We start from the raw sequence: 17,836 nt of genomic DNA, 5'->3' as shown, positions 1-17,836 counted from the left end.
ATTTTGGGATTTGTATACCGAGTATGTCCACATCTCCCTCAGACCATTTATTTGGTAAACTACATAGTAATGTAAAAGTTGAATTGTTTAGTGATCCAATACGTAATATAATTTGATCATAATTTGGTTTTAATCCAGAGAGGATAGCAAAAGTATCTAGATCCTCTATGAGGCCGTGGAAAGATTCTAATTGTGGTTTTAAAAGGAAACATGAATCATCAGCGTACAACGACACCTTAGTTTTTAATCACTGATTTCTAATCCCTTGATATTATTGGTTGATCTAATTTTAACAGCTAACATTTCGATGGCAATAATAAACAGATATGCCAATAGTGGACAACCTTGTTTTACTCCTCTAGACTGTTTAATACTTTGATAAGTAGCCATTATTTACTATTTTACACCTGTTGGTTGCTACACTTAACTTCAACCCATTTTCTAAGAGATTCACCAAAATGTTTATATTCCAGGCATTTATATATAAACTCCAGTCGTACTTTATCAAAAGCCTTTTCAAAGTCAGCTATGAATACCGGGCCTGGTTTCCAGGATATTCCATAGTATTCTATTGTTTCCAGTACTTGTCTTATATTATCTCCAATGTATCGTCCATGTAATAAACCTGTCTGATTAGGATAAATAATGTCTGACAATACTTTTTTAATTCTATGCGCCAAGCATTTTGCTAGGATTTTTGCATCACAACACATATTCTTAGAGTACTTTACTTCCTCTTTCAAAATATCATTTGGTGAATCATGTGACTCCATCATTCATTTGGTGAATCATGTGACTCCATCATTCATTCGGTGAATCATGTGTGACTCCATCATTCATTTGGTGAATCATGAGGGACTCCATCATTCATTTGGTGAATCATGTGTGACTCCATCATTAATTTGGTGAATCATGAGGGACTCCATCATTCATTTGGTGAATCATGTGACTCCATCATTCATTTGGTGAATCATGTGTGACTCCATCATTCATTTGGTGAATCATGAGGGACTCCATCATTCATTTGGTGAATCATGTGACTCCATCATTCATTTGGTGAATCATGTGTGACTCCATCATTCATTTGGTGAATCATGTGTGACTCCATCATTCATTTGGTGAATCATGAGGGACTCCATCATTCATTTGGTGAATCATGTGACTCCATCATTCATTTGGTGAATCATGTGTGACTCCATCATTCATTTGGTGAATCATGAGGGACTCCATCATTCATTTGGTGAATCATGTGACTCCATCATTCATTTGGTGAATCATGTGTGACTCCATCATTCATTTGGTGAATCATGTGTGACTCCATCATTCATTTGGTGAATCATGAGGGACTCCATCATTCATTTGGTGAATCATGTGACTCCATCATTCATTTGGTGAATCATGTGTGACTCCATCATTCATTTGGTGAATCATGTGACTCCATCATTCATTTGGTGAATCATGTGACTCCATCATTCATTTGGTGAATCATGTGACTCCATCATTCATTCGGTGAATCATGAGGGACTCCATCATTCATTTGGTGAATCATGTGACTCCATCATTCATTTGGTGAATCATGTGTGACTCCATCATTCATTTGGTGAATCATGTGACTCCATCATTCCCTTTGGTGAATCATGTGACTCCATCATTCATTTGGTGAATCATGTGTGACTCCATCATTCATTTGGTGAATCATGTGACTCCATCATTCATTTGGTGAATCATGTGACTCCATCATTCATTTGGTGAATCGTGTGACTCCATCATTCATTTGGTGAATCATGTGTGACTCCATCATTCATTTGGTGAATCATGTGACTCCATCATTCATTTGTGAATCATGTGACTCCATCATTCATTCGGTGAATCGTGTGACTCCATCATTCATTTGGTGAATCATGTGACTCCATCATTCATTTGGTGAATCATGTGACTCCATCATTCATTTGGTGAATCATGCGTGACTCCATCATTCATTCGGTGAATCATGTGACTCCATCATTCATTTGGTGAATCATGTGACTCCATCATTCATTTGGTGAATCATGTGACTCCATCATTCATTTGGTGAATCATGCGTGACTCCATCATTCATTTGGTGAATCATGCGTGACTCCATCATTCATTTGGTGAATCATGCGTGACTCCATCATTCATTTGGTGAATCATGCGTGACTCCATCATTCATTTGGTGAATCATGCGTGACTCCATCATTTGTAACACGTTTTAATACATTTTTATTTTGGTAGCATTTCTATATTGAAGATTGAAAAAATAATTTGGTGCATTTCTCCCCATATTCCATCCAGTTGGCTTTATTTTTATAATCTATTACACTGGATCTTTCTGGAATAAGTTCCTCCTTGTGTTTTTCCTCTTCCTTATCCTGTGGCTCTACGGTTCAGTTTTTATTGCCATCTAACTGTATTTAAGACCGTATTAAAATCTCCCAACCATAATAATAGAGTCTAGTGTTGCTTGTAAATTCTTATATATCTTTTCAAAGAAGCTTGGATCATCATTATTCAGACCGTATAGGTTCATACGCCACATCTGTTTATTGTCCAATAACATGTTTAAAATCATCCATCTCCCTTGAGGATGTGTTTCGACATTTTGCAAATTTGGATCTAAATTATTATTAATTAAAAACCATCACCCCTTTTGAATTTCTTTGCCCCATGGGAGAAGTATATTTCGCCCCCCCCCCCAGTTCTTTTTCCACAAAACTTCATCTAAAACTGTTGAATGAGTTTCCTGTAAATAATATATATTCTATTCCTTCTCTTTTAGCCAGGTAAATACTGATTGTCTTTTCTTATTATCTGCAAGGCCATTACAATTATAACTGGCTATACTTATATCACCACCTATCATAATAAGACACAACTTTCAATTCTATTTATCAAAATATCTGTTTGTAAACGTAGCATTAAACAGTAACATGATGATGGAGTGTCTGTATGGCTGTACCATGATATTTGCCTTTCTACTAAGTAAACCTCCAATTGGTCCCCACCATTCCACTCGTGTCATCCCAATGCCCGGCATATATCACTAAACAACCTTCAACCTGGTGTTATATATCACTAAACAACCTTCAACCTGGTGTTATATATCACTAAACACCCTTCAACCTGGTGTTATATATCACTAAACACCCTTCAACCTGGTGTTATATATCACTAAACAACCTTCAACCTGGTGTTATATATCTACTCCTAGTTTAAAATCAATGAAGATTCTCCATTTTTTTTTAACTGGCCCTATATGAGTATTGTGCAACATGTGTGTACCTCACTAATATAGCTTTTTATTGTTTTATAGAGAACACATGGTGCACAGAGTGATGATGTAAACACATACACTGGTCAGAGTGATGATGTAAACACATACACTGGTCAGAGTGATGATGTAAACACATACACTGGTCAGAGTGATGATGTAAACACATACACTGGTCAGAGTGATGATGTAAACACATACACTGGTCAGAGTGATGATGTAAACACATACACTGGTCAGAGTGATGATATAAACACATACACTGGTCAGAGTGATGATGTAAACACATACACTGGTCAGAGTGATGATATAAACACATACACTGGTCAGAGTGATGATGTAAACACATACACTGGTCAGAGTGATGATATAAACACATACACTGGTCAGAGTGATGATGTAAACACATACACTGGTCAGAGTGATGATGTAAACACATACACTGGTCAGAGTGATGATATAAACACATACACTGGTCAGAGTGATGATATAAACACATACACTGGTCAGAGTGATGATATAAACACATACACTGGTCAGAGTGATGATATAAACACATACACTGGTCAGAGTGATGATATAAACACATACACTGGTCAGAGTGAGTGATGTAAACACATACACTGGTCAGAGTGATGATATAAACACATACACTGGTCAGAGTGATGATATAAACACATACACTGGTCAGAGTGATGATGTAAACACATACACTGGGCAGAGTGATGATATAAACACATACACTGGTCAGAGTGATGATATAAACACATACACTGGTCAGAGTGAGTGATGTAAACACATACACTGGTCAGAGTGATGATATAAACACATACACTGGTCAGAGTGATGATGTAAACACATACACTGGTCAGAGTGATGATATAAACACATACACTGGTCAGAGTGATGATGTAAACACATACACTGGTCAGAGTGATGATGTAAACACATATACTGGGCAGAGTGATGATATAAACACATACACTGGTCAGAGTGATGATATAAACACATACACTGGTCAGAGTGATGATATAAACACATACACTGGTCAGAGTGATGATGTAAACACATACACTGGTCAGAGTGATGATGTAAACACATACACTGGTCAGAGTGATGATATAAACACATACACTGGTCAGAGTGAGTGATGTAAACACATACACTGGTCAGAGTGATGATATAAACACATACACTGGTCAGAGTGATGATGTAAACACATACACTGGTCAGAGTGATGATATAAACACATACACTGGTCAGAGTGATGATGTAAACACATACACTGGTCAGAGTGATGATATAAACACATACACTGGTCAGAGTGATGATGTAAACACATACACTGGTCAGAGTGATGATATAAACACATACACTGGTCAGAGTGATGATGTAAACACATACACTGGTCAGAGTGATGATATAAACACATACACTGGTCAGAGTGATGATGTAAACACATACACTGGTCAGAGTGATGATGTAAACACATACACTGGTCAGAGTGATGATATAAACACATACACTGGTCAGAGTGATGATATAAACACATACACTGGTCAGAGTGATGATATAAACACATACACTGGTCAGAGTGAGTGATGTAAACACATACACTGGTCAGAGTGATGATATAAACACATACACTGGTCAGAGTGATGATGTAAACACATACACTGGTCAGAGTGATGATATAAACACATACACTGGTCAGAGTGATGATATAAACACATACACTGGTCAGAGTGATGATATAAACACATACACTGGTCAGAGTGAGTGATGACATCACAACATATCATCACACTGCTTGTCCATCATGAACGCAATATTCTAATCTTACCCCTCCCCCTCTCAGCTTTGGCTCGTAGGGATAGGCCGCCCACTTCCTTCGCACGACCTGATTGGTACCCTGGAGCGAGACGGCCAACAGGTACTAAAAGACGAGGAAAATTATTCCTCCTAAATAAGAATACTTTAACAGATCATAAATACTTCATAACAAAGACTAAATACATGAAACAATTCAAGTTAACATTCTGCTAAAATTGGTGATCGTCAAAGCATAATGTAAATCCTAAACTAACTTGATTAAAGTATCTTCATAACGCACTGTTGTAAAACGTTTCACAGCATCAACCCATCTAGTTATTGTATTCTGAGTGTTGGCTTTTAATCCCTCTACCAGTCAAAAGTTTGGACATACCTACTGATTCAATGGTTTGTCTTTATTTTTTACTATTTTCGACATTGTGGAATAATAGTGAAGACACCAAAACTATGAACGACCACATATGGAATCATGTAGTAACCAAAAAAGTGATAAACAAATCTAATTATATTTTATATTTGAGATTCTTCAAATAGCAACCCTTTGCCTTGATGACAGCTTTGCACACTCTTGGCATTCTCTCAACCAGCTTCACCTGGAATGCTTTTCCACCAATCTTGAAGGATTTTCCACATATGCTGAGCCCTTATTGGCTGCTTTTCCTTAACTCTCCAGTCCAACTCATTCCAAACCATCTCAATTGGGTTGAGGTCGGGGGATTGTGGAGGCCAGGTCATCAACTCCATCACTCTCCTTCTTGGTCAAATAGCGCTTACACAGCCTGGTGGTGTGTTGGGTCATTGTCCTGTTGAAAATCAAATGATAGTTCCACTAAGTGCAAACCAGAAGGGATTGCGTATCGCTACAGAATGCTGTGGTAGCCATACTGGTTAAGTGTGCCTTGAATTCTAAATAAGTCACTGACAGTGTCACTAGCAAAGCACCATCACACCACCTCCTCCATGCTTCACGGTGGGAACCACACATGCAGAGATCATCCGTTCACCTACTCCGCATCTCACAAAGACACGGCGGTTGGAACCAAAAATGTCATATTTGGACTCCAGACCAAAGTGCAAATTCCACCAGTCTAATGTCCATTGCTCGTGTTTCTTGGCCCAAGCAAGTCTCTTCTTCTTATTGGTGTCCTTTAGTAGTGGTTTCTTTGCAGCAATTCGACCATGAAGGCCTGATTCACGCAGTCTCCTCTGAACAATTGATGTTGAGATCAATGAGATGTGTCTGTTACTTGAACTCTGAGAAGCATTTATTTAGGCTGCAATCTGAGGTGCAGTTAACTCTAAGGAACTTATTGTCTGCAGCAGAGGTAACTCTGGGTCTTCCTTTCCTGTGGCGATCCTCATGAGAGCCAGTTTCATCAAAGCGCTGGATGGTTTTATCGACCGCACTTGAAGAAGCTTTAAAAGTTATTGAAATGTTCCCCATTGACTGACCTTCATGTCCTAAAGTAATGGACTGTCATTTCTCTTTGCTTATTTGAGCTGTTCTTGCCATAATATGGACTTGGTATTTTACCAAATAGGGCTCTCTTCTGTATACCCCCCTACCTTGTCACAACACAACTGACTGGTTCAAATGCATTAAGAAGGAAAGAAATTCCACAAATTAACTTAACATGGCACACCTGTTAATTTAAATGCATTCCAGGTGACTACCTCATGAAGCTGGTTGAGAGAATGCCAAGAGTGTGTAAAGCTGTCATCAAGGCAAAGGGTTAACATTTTGGAAGAATCTCAAATATAAAATATATTTTGATTTATTTAACACTTCTTTGGTTACTACATGATTCAATATACGTTATTTCATAGTTTTGATGTCTTTACTCTTATTCTACAATGTAAGAAATAGTAACAAATAAAGTAAAACCCTGGACTGAGTAGCTGTGTCCAAACTATTGACTGGTTCTGTACACCAGAGTAGTGGTCAAGTCCCATTTCAATACATGTCAATTGTCTACAAGTGCCCTGTGTCCAATGTATTTCAAATATATTGGAATTCAGAACTGAAATGGAACTAAGCCCGACTCTTATCGAGCGTCTTATCCTTTACTAATATAATGTCTTCCCTCTCTGCTGTACATTCAGACGTAAGTCAAGCAGCTCCAGATTCAGGCTACACATGGAGCGAGGCGGAGACAGCGCCAGAGATGACAGGTAAGTCAGGTAACCACCACCTTACCAGACACAGCGGCAACACAGGCGTCCTCTACTGCCCCCTCTCAGCGCAACGCGGTACTGCACCACAGAGGGCACCATAACACACTCAGGTTGTACAACTGATGTATACAACACATTTAACTCAATGGTTGTGATACAATTTATATTGTTGGATACGACAGAGTGTAGAAAATGTTTAAACGACCGCTGAGTGTCTCCACCGTGTAATTACTTTTGTGCAATAGAAAAGAAACTCTCTGTTGTGTCACAACCGTTAAAATACGTTGTACATCAGTTGTACAACTTGTGTGTAGGGACCAGGGACTACATATCTACATCTGTTCATATCAGTGTACGTAGCATGTAAAGATCAATCCATACTGGTGTGTTGACTGATATACTCAGGTGTCATGTAGAGCATGAGTTTACTATGATTCCACTGTAAATATATTCCATGCCAATATCGCTCCAGAAGCCATGTGTCTACCACATGAGAACGCTGGTATATGAAGGACGTATGGCATGGTTTACATTAAGGGCACAGAGTCTAGATATATGGGGAATACGTCTGGGTCACATTCACTAGGCACCAAAGCTTAGATAAATGGACTGAAACAAGGAGGGACAACCTGCCCTTGTCCAGTAAGAAACCCTTATATATTTTTTGCTACGGTGTGCCCTAATGAACATGACCCAGGTTAAAAGGTTCTTCTCTTTCCTGGTCTGTGATTGGTTTAGCCACAGATCTGACCAATCATAAGCATGTAAATGTGTGCATCCTGAGCCAGTATGATGCCCACGGTGGTGATACTAACATTATAGTTAACGTGATGTAAAAACCCTTTCCTGTGTAGCCCGCGACCCCAGGCCTGATATCTCCGAGTATGAACGCTGGTATTATAACTTTCCTGTGTAGCCCGCGACCCCAGGCCTGATATCTCCGAGTATGAACGCTGGTATTATAACTTTCCTGTGTAGCCCGCGACCCCAGGCCTGATATCTCCGAGTATGAACGCTGGTATTATAACTTTCCTGTGTAGCCCGCGACCCCAGGCCTGATATCTCCGAGTATGAACGCTGGTATTATAACTTTCCTGTGTAGCCCGCGACCCCAGGCCTGATATCTCCGAGTATGAACGCTGGTATTATAACTTTCCTGTGTAGCCCGCGACCCCAGGCCTGATATCTCCGAGTATGAACGCTGGTATTATAACTTTCCTGTGTAGCCCGCGACCCCAGGCCTGATATCTCCGAGTATGAACGCTGGTATTATAACTTTCCTGTGTAGCCCGCGACCCCAGGCCTGATATCTCCGAGTATGAACGCTGGTATTATAACTTTCCTGTGTAGCCCGCGACCCCAGGCCTGATATCTCCGAGTATGAACGCTGGTATTATAACTTTCCTGTGTAGCCCGCGACCCCAGGCCTGATATCTCCGAGTATGAACGCTGGTATTATAACTTTCCTGTGTAGCCCGCGACCCCAGGCCTGATATCTCCGAGTATGAACGCTGGTATTATAACTTTCCTGTGTAGCCCGCGACCCCAGGCCTGATATCTCCGAGTATGAACGCTGGTATTATAACTTTCCTGTGTAGCCCGCGACCCCAGGCCTGATATCTCCGAGTATGAACGCTGGTATTATAACTTTCCTGTGTAGCCCGCGACCCCAGGCCTGATATCTCCGAGTATGAACGCTGGTATTATAACTTTCCTGTGTAGCCCGCGACCCCAGGCCTGATATCTCCGAGTATGAACGCTGGTATTATAACTTTCCTGTGTAGCCCGCGACCCCAGGCCTGATATCTCCGAGTATGAACGCTGGTATTATAACTTTCCTGTGTAGCCCGCGACCCCAGGCCTGATATCTCCGAGTATGAACGCTGGTATTATAACTTTCCTGTGTAGCCCGCGACCCCAGGCCTGATATCTCCGAGTATGAACGCTGGTATTATAACTTTCCTGTGTAGCCCGCGACCCCAGGCCTGATATCTCCGAGTATGAACGCTGGTATTATAACTTTCCTGTGTAGCCCGCGACCCCAGGCCTGATATCTCCGAGTATGAACGCTGGTATTATAACTTTCCTGTGTAGCCCGCGACCCCAGGCCTGATATCTCCGAGTATGAACGCTGGTATTATAACTTTCCTGTGTAGCCCGCGACCCCAGGCCTGATATCTCCGAGTATGAACGCTGGTATTATAACTTTCCTGTGTAGCCCGCGACCCCAGGCCTGATATCTCCGAGTATGAACGCTGGTATTATAACTTTCCTGTGTAGCCCGCGACCCCAGGCCTGATATCTCCGAGTATGAACGCTGGTATTATAACTTTCTGTACCGTAAGTTTCTTTTTTCATTTTCTGTTTTTTAGAAATCGTTGGTTGGAATTTGACATTTCTTATTCCTTTCTGATTCCGTTTAACATCCAACCGAGATTTCTGGAAAACCTGGGAATTTTGGGGAAATTTACTGGAAATGTGCAACCCTATATGCATTGAAAGATAAAGATTTGATTGTTTTCATACATACAATATGAGTCAGTCACATACTGTATGGTGTGGCTGATCAAAATCTTTATTTTTGGATCAAACCTTTTTTTTAAGTCATTCACTTTATTTTGCTCGTGAAGTTTGTTTTTGTAAAACAAGAATTGTCCATCACCGTGTGGTTCGGGTGTTTTCTAAAGGTTTGCTTTTATGCATCGCAGTATTCCTACCAATAAACACGTCTCAATGCACAAACCAAACCAAGCTCTTTACGGACCCACGACAAGACACGAGCTCAACTGGCATCTACAGTTCAGGACATTAAGCTGCAGATTATAGTGCCAGGACCCATCTGTTCTATGGGGTTAGGGTTGGGGTTGGGGTTAGGGTTGGGGTTAGGGTTGGGGTTAGGGTTGGGGTTAGGGTTGGGGTTGGGGTTAGGGTTGGGGTTGGGGTTAGGGTTGGGGTTAGGGTTGGGGTTAGGGTTGGGGTTGGGGTTAGGGTTGGGGTTGGGGTTAGGGTTGGGGTTAGTTCTATCAGGGTTGGGGTTGGGGTTAGGGTTGGGGTTGGGGTTAGGGTTGGGGTTAGTTCTATCAGGGTGGGGGTTAGGGTTGGGGTTGGGCTTAGGGTTGGGGTTGGGGTTAGGGTTGGGGTTGGGGTTAGCGTTGGGGTTAGCGTTGGGGTTAGGGTGGGGGTTAGCGTTGGGGTTGGGGTTGGGGTTGAGGTTAGGGTTGGGGTTGGGGTTAGCGTTGGGGTTAGGGTGGGGGTTAGCGTTGGGGTTAGGGTGGGGGTTAGGGTTGGGGTTAGGGTGGGGGTTAGGGTTGGGGTTGGGGTTAGCGTTGGGGTTAGGGTTGGGGTTAGGGTTGGGGTTAGGGTTGGGGTTAGTTCTATCAGGGTGGGGGGTTAGGGTTGGGGTTAGGGTTAGGGTTGGGGTTAGGGTTGGGGTTAGGGTTGGGGTTAGGGTGGGGGTTAGGGTTAGCGTTGTGGTTGGGGTTAGTTCTATCAGGGTGGGGGTTAGCGTTGGGGTTGGGGTTAGTTCTATCAGGGTGGGGGTTAGCGTTGGGCTTGGGGTTAGTTCTATCAGGGTGGGGGTTAGGGTTGGGGTTAGGGCTGGGGTTAGCGTTGGGGTTAGCGTTGGGGTTGGGTTTAGTTCTATCAGGGTGGGGGTTAGGGTTGGGGTTGGGGTTAGGGTTGGGGTTAGCATTGGGGTTGGGGTTAGTTCTATCAGGGTGGGGGTTAGGGTTGGGGTTGGGGTTAGCGTTGGGGTTAGCGTTGGGGTTGGGGTTAGTTCTATCAGGGTGGGGGTTAGGGTTAGGATTGGGGTTGGGGTTAGTTCTATCAGGGTGGGGGTTAGGGTTAGGGTTGGGGTTAGGGTGGGGGTTAGCGTTGGGGTTGGGGTTAGTTCTATCAGGGTGGGGGTTAGGGTTGGGGTTAGGGTGGGGGTTAGCGTTGGGGTTGGGGTTAGCGTTGGGGTTAGCGTTGGGGTTAGGGTGGGGGTTAGCGTTGGGGGTGGGGTTGGGGTTAGGGTTGGGGTTGGGGTTAGCGTTGGGGTTAGGGTGGGGGTTAGCGTTGGGGTTAGGGTGGGGGTTAGGGTTGGGGTTAGGGTGGGGGTTAGGGTTGGGGTTGGGGTTAGCGTTGGGGTTAGGGTTGGGGTTAGGGTTGGGGTTAGGGTTGGGGTTGGGGTTAGTTCTATCAGGGTGGGGGTTAGGGTTGGGGTTAGGGTTGGGGTTAGGGTTGGGGTTAGGGTTGGGGTTAGGGTGGGGGTTGGGGTTAGCGTTGGGGTTGGGGTTAGTTCTATCAGGGTGGGGGTTAGGGTTGGGGTTGGGGTTAGGGTTGGGGTTAGGGTTAGCGTTGGGGTTGGGGTTAGTTCTATCAGGGTGGGGGTTAGGGTTGGGGTTGGGGTTAGGGTTGGGGTTAGGGTTGGGGTTGGGGTTAGGGTGGGGGTTGGGGTTAGCGTTGGGGTTGGGGTTAGTTCTATCAGGGTGGGGGTTAGCGTTGGGGTTGGGGTTGGGGTTAGTTCTATCAGGGTGGGGGTTAGCGTTGGGGTTGGGGTTAGTTCTATCAGGGTGGGGGTTAGGGTTGGGGTTGGGGTTAGGGTTGGGGTTAGGGTTAGCGTTGGGGTTGGGGTTAGTTCTATCAGGGTGGGGGTTAGGGTTAGGGTGGGGGTTGGGGTTAGTTCTATCAGGGTGGGGGTTAGGGTGGGGATTAGTTCTATCAGGGTTGGGGTTAGGGTGGGGGTTGGGGTTAGTTCTATCAGGGTGGGGGTTAGGGTGGGGATTAGTTCTATCAGGGTTGGGGTTAGGGTGGGGGTTAGTTCTATCAGGGTTGGGGTTAGGGTTAGGGTGGGGGTTAGTTCTATCAGGGTGGGGTTGGGGTTGGGGTTAGTTCTATCAGGGTGGGGGTTAGGGTTAGGATTGGGGTTGGGGTTAGTTCTATCAGGGTGGGGGTTAGGGTTAGGGTTGGGGTTAGGGTGGGGGTTAGCGTTGGGGTTGGGGTTAGTTCTATCAGGGTGGGGGTTAGGGTTAGGATTGGGGTTGGGGTTAGTTCTATCAGGGTGGGGGTTAGGGTTAGGGTTGGGGTTAGGGTGGGGGTTAGCGTTGGGGTTGGGGTTAGTTCTATCAGGGTGGGGGTTAGGGTTAGGGTTGGGGTTAGGGTGGGGGTTAGGGTTGGGGTTGGGGTTAGGGTTAGGGTGGGGGTTGGGGTTAGTTCTATCAGGGTTAGTGTTGGGGTTGGGGTTAGTTCTATCAGGGTGGGGGTTAGGGTTGGGGTTGGGGTTAGGGTGGGGGTTGGGGTTAGGGTGGGGGTTGGGGTTAGTTCTATCAGGGTGGGGGTTAGGGTGGGGATTAGTTCTATCAGGGTTGGGGTTAGGGTGGGGGTTGGGGTTAGTTCTATCAGGGTGGGGGTTAGGGTGGGGATTAGTTCTATCAGGGTTGGGGTTAGGGTGGGGGTTAGTTCTATCAGGGTTGGGGTTAGGGTTAGGGTGGGGATTAGTTCTATCAGGGTTGGGGTTAGGGTTAGGGTGGGGGTTGGGGTTAGGGTTAGGGTTAGGGTGGGGGTTGGGGTTAGTTCTATCAGGGTGGGGGTTAGGGTGGGGATTAGTTCTATCAGGGTTGGGGTTAGGGTGGGGGTTAGTTCTATCAGGGTTGGGGTTAGGGTTAGGGTGGGGATTAGTTCTATCAGGGTTGGGGTTAGGGTGGGGATTAGGTCTATCAGGGTTGGGGTTAGGGTGGGGGTTAGTTCTATCAGGGTTGGGGTTAGGGTTGGGGTTAGGGTTAGTTCTATCAGGGTGGGGGTTAGGGTTAGGGTTGGGGTTAGGGTTGGGGTTAGGGTGGGGGTTGGGGTTAGTTCTATCAGGATGGGGGTTAGGGTTAGGGTTGGGGTTAGGGTGGGGGTTAGGGTTAGTGTTAGGGTTGGGGTTGGGGTTAGGGTTGGGGTTGGGGTTAGTTCTATCAGGGTGGGGGTTAGGGTTAGGGTTGGGGTTAGGGTTGGGGTTGGGGTTAGGGTTAGTTATATCAGGGTGGGGTTAGGGTTGGGGTTAGGGTTAGGGTTGGGGTTAGCGTTGGGGTTAGCGTTGGGGTTGGGGTTAGGGTTGGGGTTGGGGTTAGGGTTGGGGTTGGCGTTGGGGTTAGCGTTGGGGTTGGGGTTAGTTCTATCAGGGTGGGGGTTAGGGTTGGGGTTAGGGTGGGGGTTGGGGTTAGCGTTGGGGTTGGGGTTAGTTCTATCAGGGTGGGGGTTAGGGTTGGGGTTAGGGTTGGGGTTAGAGTTGGGGTTAGCGTTGGGGTTGGGGTTAGTTCTATCAGGGTGGGGGTTAGGGTTGGGGTTGGGGTTAGGGTTGGGGTTGGGGTTAGGGTTGGAGTTAGCGTTGGGGTTGGGGTTAGTTCTATCAGGGTGGGGGTTAGTGTTAGGATTGGGGTTGGGGTTAGTTCTATCAGGGTGGGGGTTAGGGTTAGGGTTGGGGTTAGGGTGGGGGTTAGCGTTGGGATTGGGGTTAGTTCTATCAGGGTGGGGGTTAGGGTTAGGGTTGGGGTTAGGGTGGGGGTTAGCGTTGGGGTTGGGGTTAGTTCTATCAGGGAGGGGGGTTAGGGTTAGGGTTGGGGTTAGGGTGGGGGTTAGGGTTGGGGTTAGTTCTATCAGGGTTAGCGTTGGGGTTGGGGTTAGTTCTATCAGGGTGGGGGTTAGGGTTGGGGTTGGGGTTAGGGTGGGGGTTGGGGTTAGGGTTAGGGTGGGGGTTGGGGTTAGTTCTATCAGGGTGGGGGTTAGGGTGGGGATTAGTTCTATCAGGGTTGGGGTTAGGGTGGGGGTTAGTTCTATCAGGGTTGGGGTTAGGGTTAGGGTGGGGATTAGTTCTATCAGGGTTGGGGTTAGGGTGGGGGTTAGTTCTATCAGGGTTGGAGTTGTGGTTAGGGTTAGGGTGGGGATTAGTTCTATCAGGGTTGGGGTTAGGGTGGGGGTTAGTTCTATCAGGGTTGGGGTTAGTGTTAGGGTTAGGGTGGGGATTAGTTCTATCAGGGTTGGGGTTAGGGTGGGGGTTGGTTCTATCAGGGTTGGGGTTAGGGTGGGGGTTAGTTCTATCAGGGTGAGGGTTAGGGTGGGGGTTAGTTCTATCAGGGTGAGGGTTAGGGTGGAGGTTAGTTCTATCAGGGTGAGGGTTAGGGTGGGGGTTAGTTCTATCAGGGTGAGGGTTAGGGTGGGGGTTAGTTCTATCAGGGTTGGGTTTGGGGTTAGCGTTGGGGTTGGGGTTAGTTCTATCAGGGTGGGGGTTAGGGTTGGGGTTAGGGTTAGGGTTGGTGAAAATGTTAGGGTTGGGGTTGGGGTTAGGGTGGGGGTTAGTTCTATCAGGGTTGGGGTTAGGGTGGGGGTTAGTTCTATCAGGGAGAGGGTTAGGGTTAGGGTTAGGGTTAGGGTTAGGGTTGGGTTTGGGGTTAGGGTTAGGTTTGGGTAAGGGTTAGGTTTGGTGAAACTGTTGAAGGCATCTACATCTTAAATGAAGAGCTGGTTTCTGAGACAGACAGGGCTGAGACAGACAGGGATGAGACAGACATGGATGAGACCGACAGGGCTGAGACCGACATGACTGAGACCGACAGGACTGAGACCGACAGGACTGAGACCGACAGGACTGAGACCGACAGGACTGAGACCGACAGGGATGAGACCGACAGGGATGAGACCGACAGGGATGAGACTGACAGGACTGAGACCGACAGGGATGAGACCGACAGGGATGAGACCGACAGGACTGAGACCGACAGGACTGAGACCGACAGGGATGAGACCGACAGGGCTGAGACCGACAGGGATGAGACCGACAGGACTGAGACCGACAGGGATGAGACCGACAGGGATGAGACCGACAGGGATGAGACCGACAGGACTGAGACCGACAGGGATGAGACCGACAGGGATGAGACCGACAGGGATGAGACCGACAGGAATGAGACCGACAGGAATGAGACCGACAGGAATGAGACCGACAGGAATGAGACCGACAGGGATGAGACCGACAGGAATGAGACCGACAGGAATGAGACCGACAGGAATGAGACCGACAGGACTGAGACCGACAGGAATGAGACCGACAGGATGAGGCTTTTCAAGCTCATCCAACAGAAAATACTACTACACACATCCAAACATTTGGCTGAATGAAAAATGGTCTCGTCTTTGGATCAATGACGAATCTATATTCTCTGTCTGTATCTTCCAGCACCCCAGTCCACAGACCCCGAGCCACAAGACACAACTCAATCTAGAGGTGGGTAGCTCTTAAAGACACAAATCACACTAGAGGTGGGTAGCTCTTAAAGTTTCAAAACACTAGAGGTGGGTAGCTCTTAAAGTTTCACCACTCTAGAGGTGGGTAGCTCTTAAAGTTTCACCACACTCGAGGTGGGTAGCTCTTAAAATTTCAACACTCTAGAGGTGGGTAGCTCTCGGTGGGTAGCTCTTAAAGTTTCACCACCCTAGAGGTGGGTAGCTCTTAAAATTGCAACACTCTAGAGGTGGGTAGCTCTAGGTGGGTAGCTCTTAAAGATTCACCACTCTAGAGGTGGGTAGCTCTTAAAGTTTCAAGTTTGCCATTTTTAGTTGTACTAATCATAATGTTGTCCACCGCCAGTTAGTATTGAGCCTGGGGACGAGGGTACACTAAAGTGGGTTAGGGTTAGCTAGTATTGAGCCTGGGACGAGGGTACACTAAAGTGGGTTAGGGTTAGCTAGTATTGAGCCTGGGACGAGGGTACACTAAAGTGGGTTAGGGTTAGCTAGTATTGAGCCTGGGACAAGGGTACACTAAACTGGGTCAGGGTTAGCTGACCCAACTGCTGCTTTGCCTTTCCATTGTGATAATATGTCATAACAGTCCCAGATATTGTCCTGATTGTTATGAAGTGTTATACACACAGTGTATCCTGAGAAGGGTGAGTGCTATGCTATGCCTTTGACCTTGCTAAAGCTCAGCTTGTTTAAAATCCTCTACACAGTGGGACCAGTGGACTCCTGGAAACCAGAAGTGCACCCTTTTGATTCAGGTGAGATAATGTAGCACCTCCTATCTTAAAACCCCCAGCATAGACCAGCATACATTTCAAGCTGGTCCGTGCTGGTCACTGCTGGTCAACTTTATCTGACCAGCATGGTCTAGCTGGTTATGCTGGTCTGACCAGCATGGTCTAGCTGGTTATGCTGGTCTGACCAGCATGGTCTAGCTGGTTATGCTGGTCTGACCAGCATGGTCTAGCTGGTTATGCTGGTCTGACCAGCATGGTCTAGCTGGTTATTCTGGTCTGACCAGCATGGTCTAGCTGGTTATGCTGGCTGACCAGCATGGTCTAGCTGGTTATGCTGGTCTGACCAGCATGGTCTAACTGTTTCTGCTGGCCGACTAGCCTTCGTTGTGTTTTCACTGGTAACCAGTAGTAATATTACGTTTAATACCGAAGTTCCGAGGCGTCGAAATCACTAAGCAGGTAACTTCGAAGCAGTGTGCCAATGTGTGTATCACTTTATCAGAAGTACGTCATCAATGATGCCTGAAGCTTAGTTTAATCACATGCTTTTTCAAACGTGTGTTGCAAAATGCAATATCCCACTAATATCTCCATGCTTCCGATGCTTTCTTCAATTCCAAGCTGCTTTCAAACACCAACTTACAAATATGTTTTACCTGACTAGTAGTTTTACCTGACTAGTAGTTTACCTGACTAGTAGTTTTACCTGACTAGTAGTTTACCTGACTAGTAGTTTTACCTGACTAGTAGTTTACCTGACTAGTAGTTTACCTGACTAGTAGTTTTACCTGACTAGTAGTTTTACCTGACTAGTAGCTTACCTGACTAGTAGTTTACCTGACTAGTAGTTTACCTGACTAGTAGTTTTACCTGACAAGTAGTTTTACCTGACTAGTAGTTTTACCTGACTAGTAGCTTTACCTGACTAGTAGCTTTACCTGACTAGTAGTTTTACCTGACTAGTAGCTTTACCTGACTAGTAGTTTTACCTGACTAGTATTTTTACCTGACTAGTAGTTTACCAGTGGCATGAACTTCCTGCTTTGCCACTGGATCTTTGGGGTGTAATACAGATTGTTAAACATTAGAACCAATAGACATTCTGTCATTTGTTCCTATCATTAGAAACCTCTCACAAGGAACCCTTGTGAGTTCTTCATTTTGTCCATTTGTGATCTACATAGAACCCTGTCATGAACCCTCTGGTTACAGATGTCCAGATGGGAGAACCCTTTGATTTGTCCCTGTATGATAATCCCTTTGAGTTCCATTTAGAACCCTCTCATGAAGAAACCTCTGGTTCCAGGTAGAACTAAAGCCATTTCCGTACCCATTGGATGCAGTGATTACAATATAGTGGCTATATACAGGAAAGCCAAAGTTCCAACAGCTGGGCCTAAAATAGTGTATAAGAGATCATACAAAATATTTTGTTGGATGATGTGGATGATGCTGAAAATATTTGTTGGTCTGATGTGATTAATTAGGAGCATACAGGCACTTAATTAATGAATTTATGAATTTATGAAATTGCTTCTTCCAA

General features: G+C 45.5%; 1 protein-coding gene across 3 annotated transcripts in view; it reads left to right on the top strand.

Moving 5' to 3' along the window:
• Positions 1–17,836, top strand: part of vit (vitrin) — a 51,613-nt gene that overhangs the window by 17,958 nt on the left and 15,819 nt on the right. For all 3 annotated transcript variants that reach the window (XM_031800036.1, XM_031800038.1, XM_031800037.1), the window contains 4 exons: positions 5,148–5,222; positions 7,226–7,294; positions 15,492–15,539; positions 16,267–16,314. In XM_031800036.1, the coding sequence (XP_031655896.1) occupies positions 5,148–5,222; positions 7,226–7,294; positions 15,492–15,539; positions 16,267–16,314 (240 nt within the window). The remainder of the gene's footprint in view (positions 1–5,147; positions 5,223–7,225; positions 7,295–15,491; positions 15,540–16,266; positions 16,315–17,836) is intronic.

This window comes from Oncorhynchus kisutch, linkage group LG20 (genome assembly GCF_002021735.2).
Source record: "Oncorhynchus kisutch isolate 150728-3 linkage group LG20, Okis_V2, whole genome shotgun sequence".
NCBI lineage: Eukaryota > Metazoa > Chordata > Actinopteri > Salmoniformes > Salmonidae > Oncorhynchus > Oncorhynchus kisutch.
The sequence above is the reverse complement of the archived record's forward strand: the minus strand, read 5'-3'. Positions and strand labels throughout refer to the sequence as shown.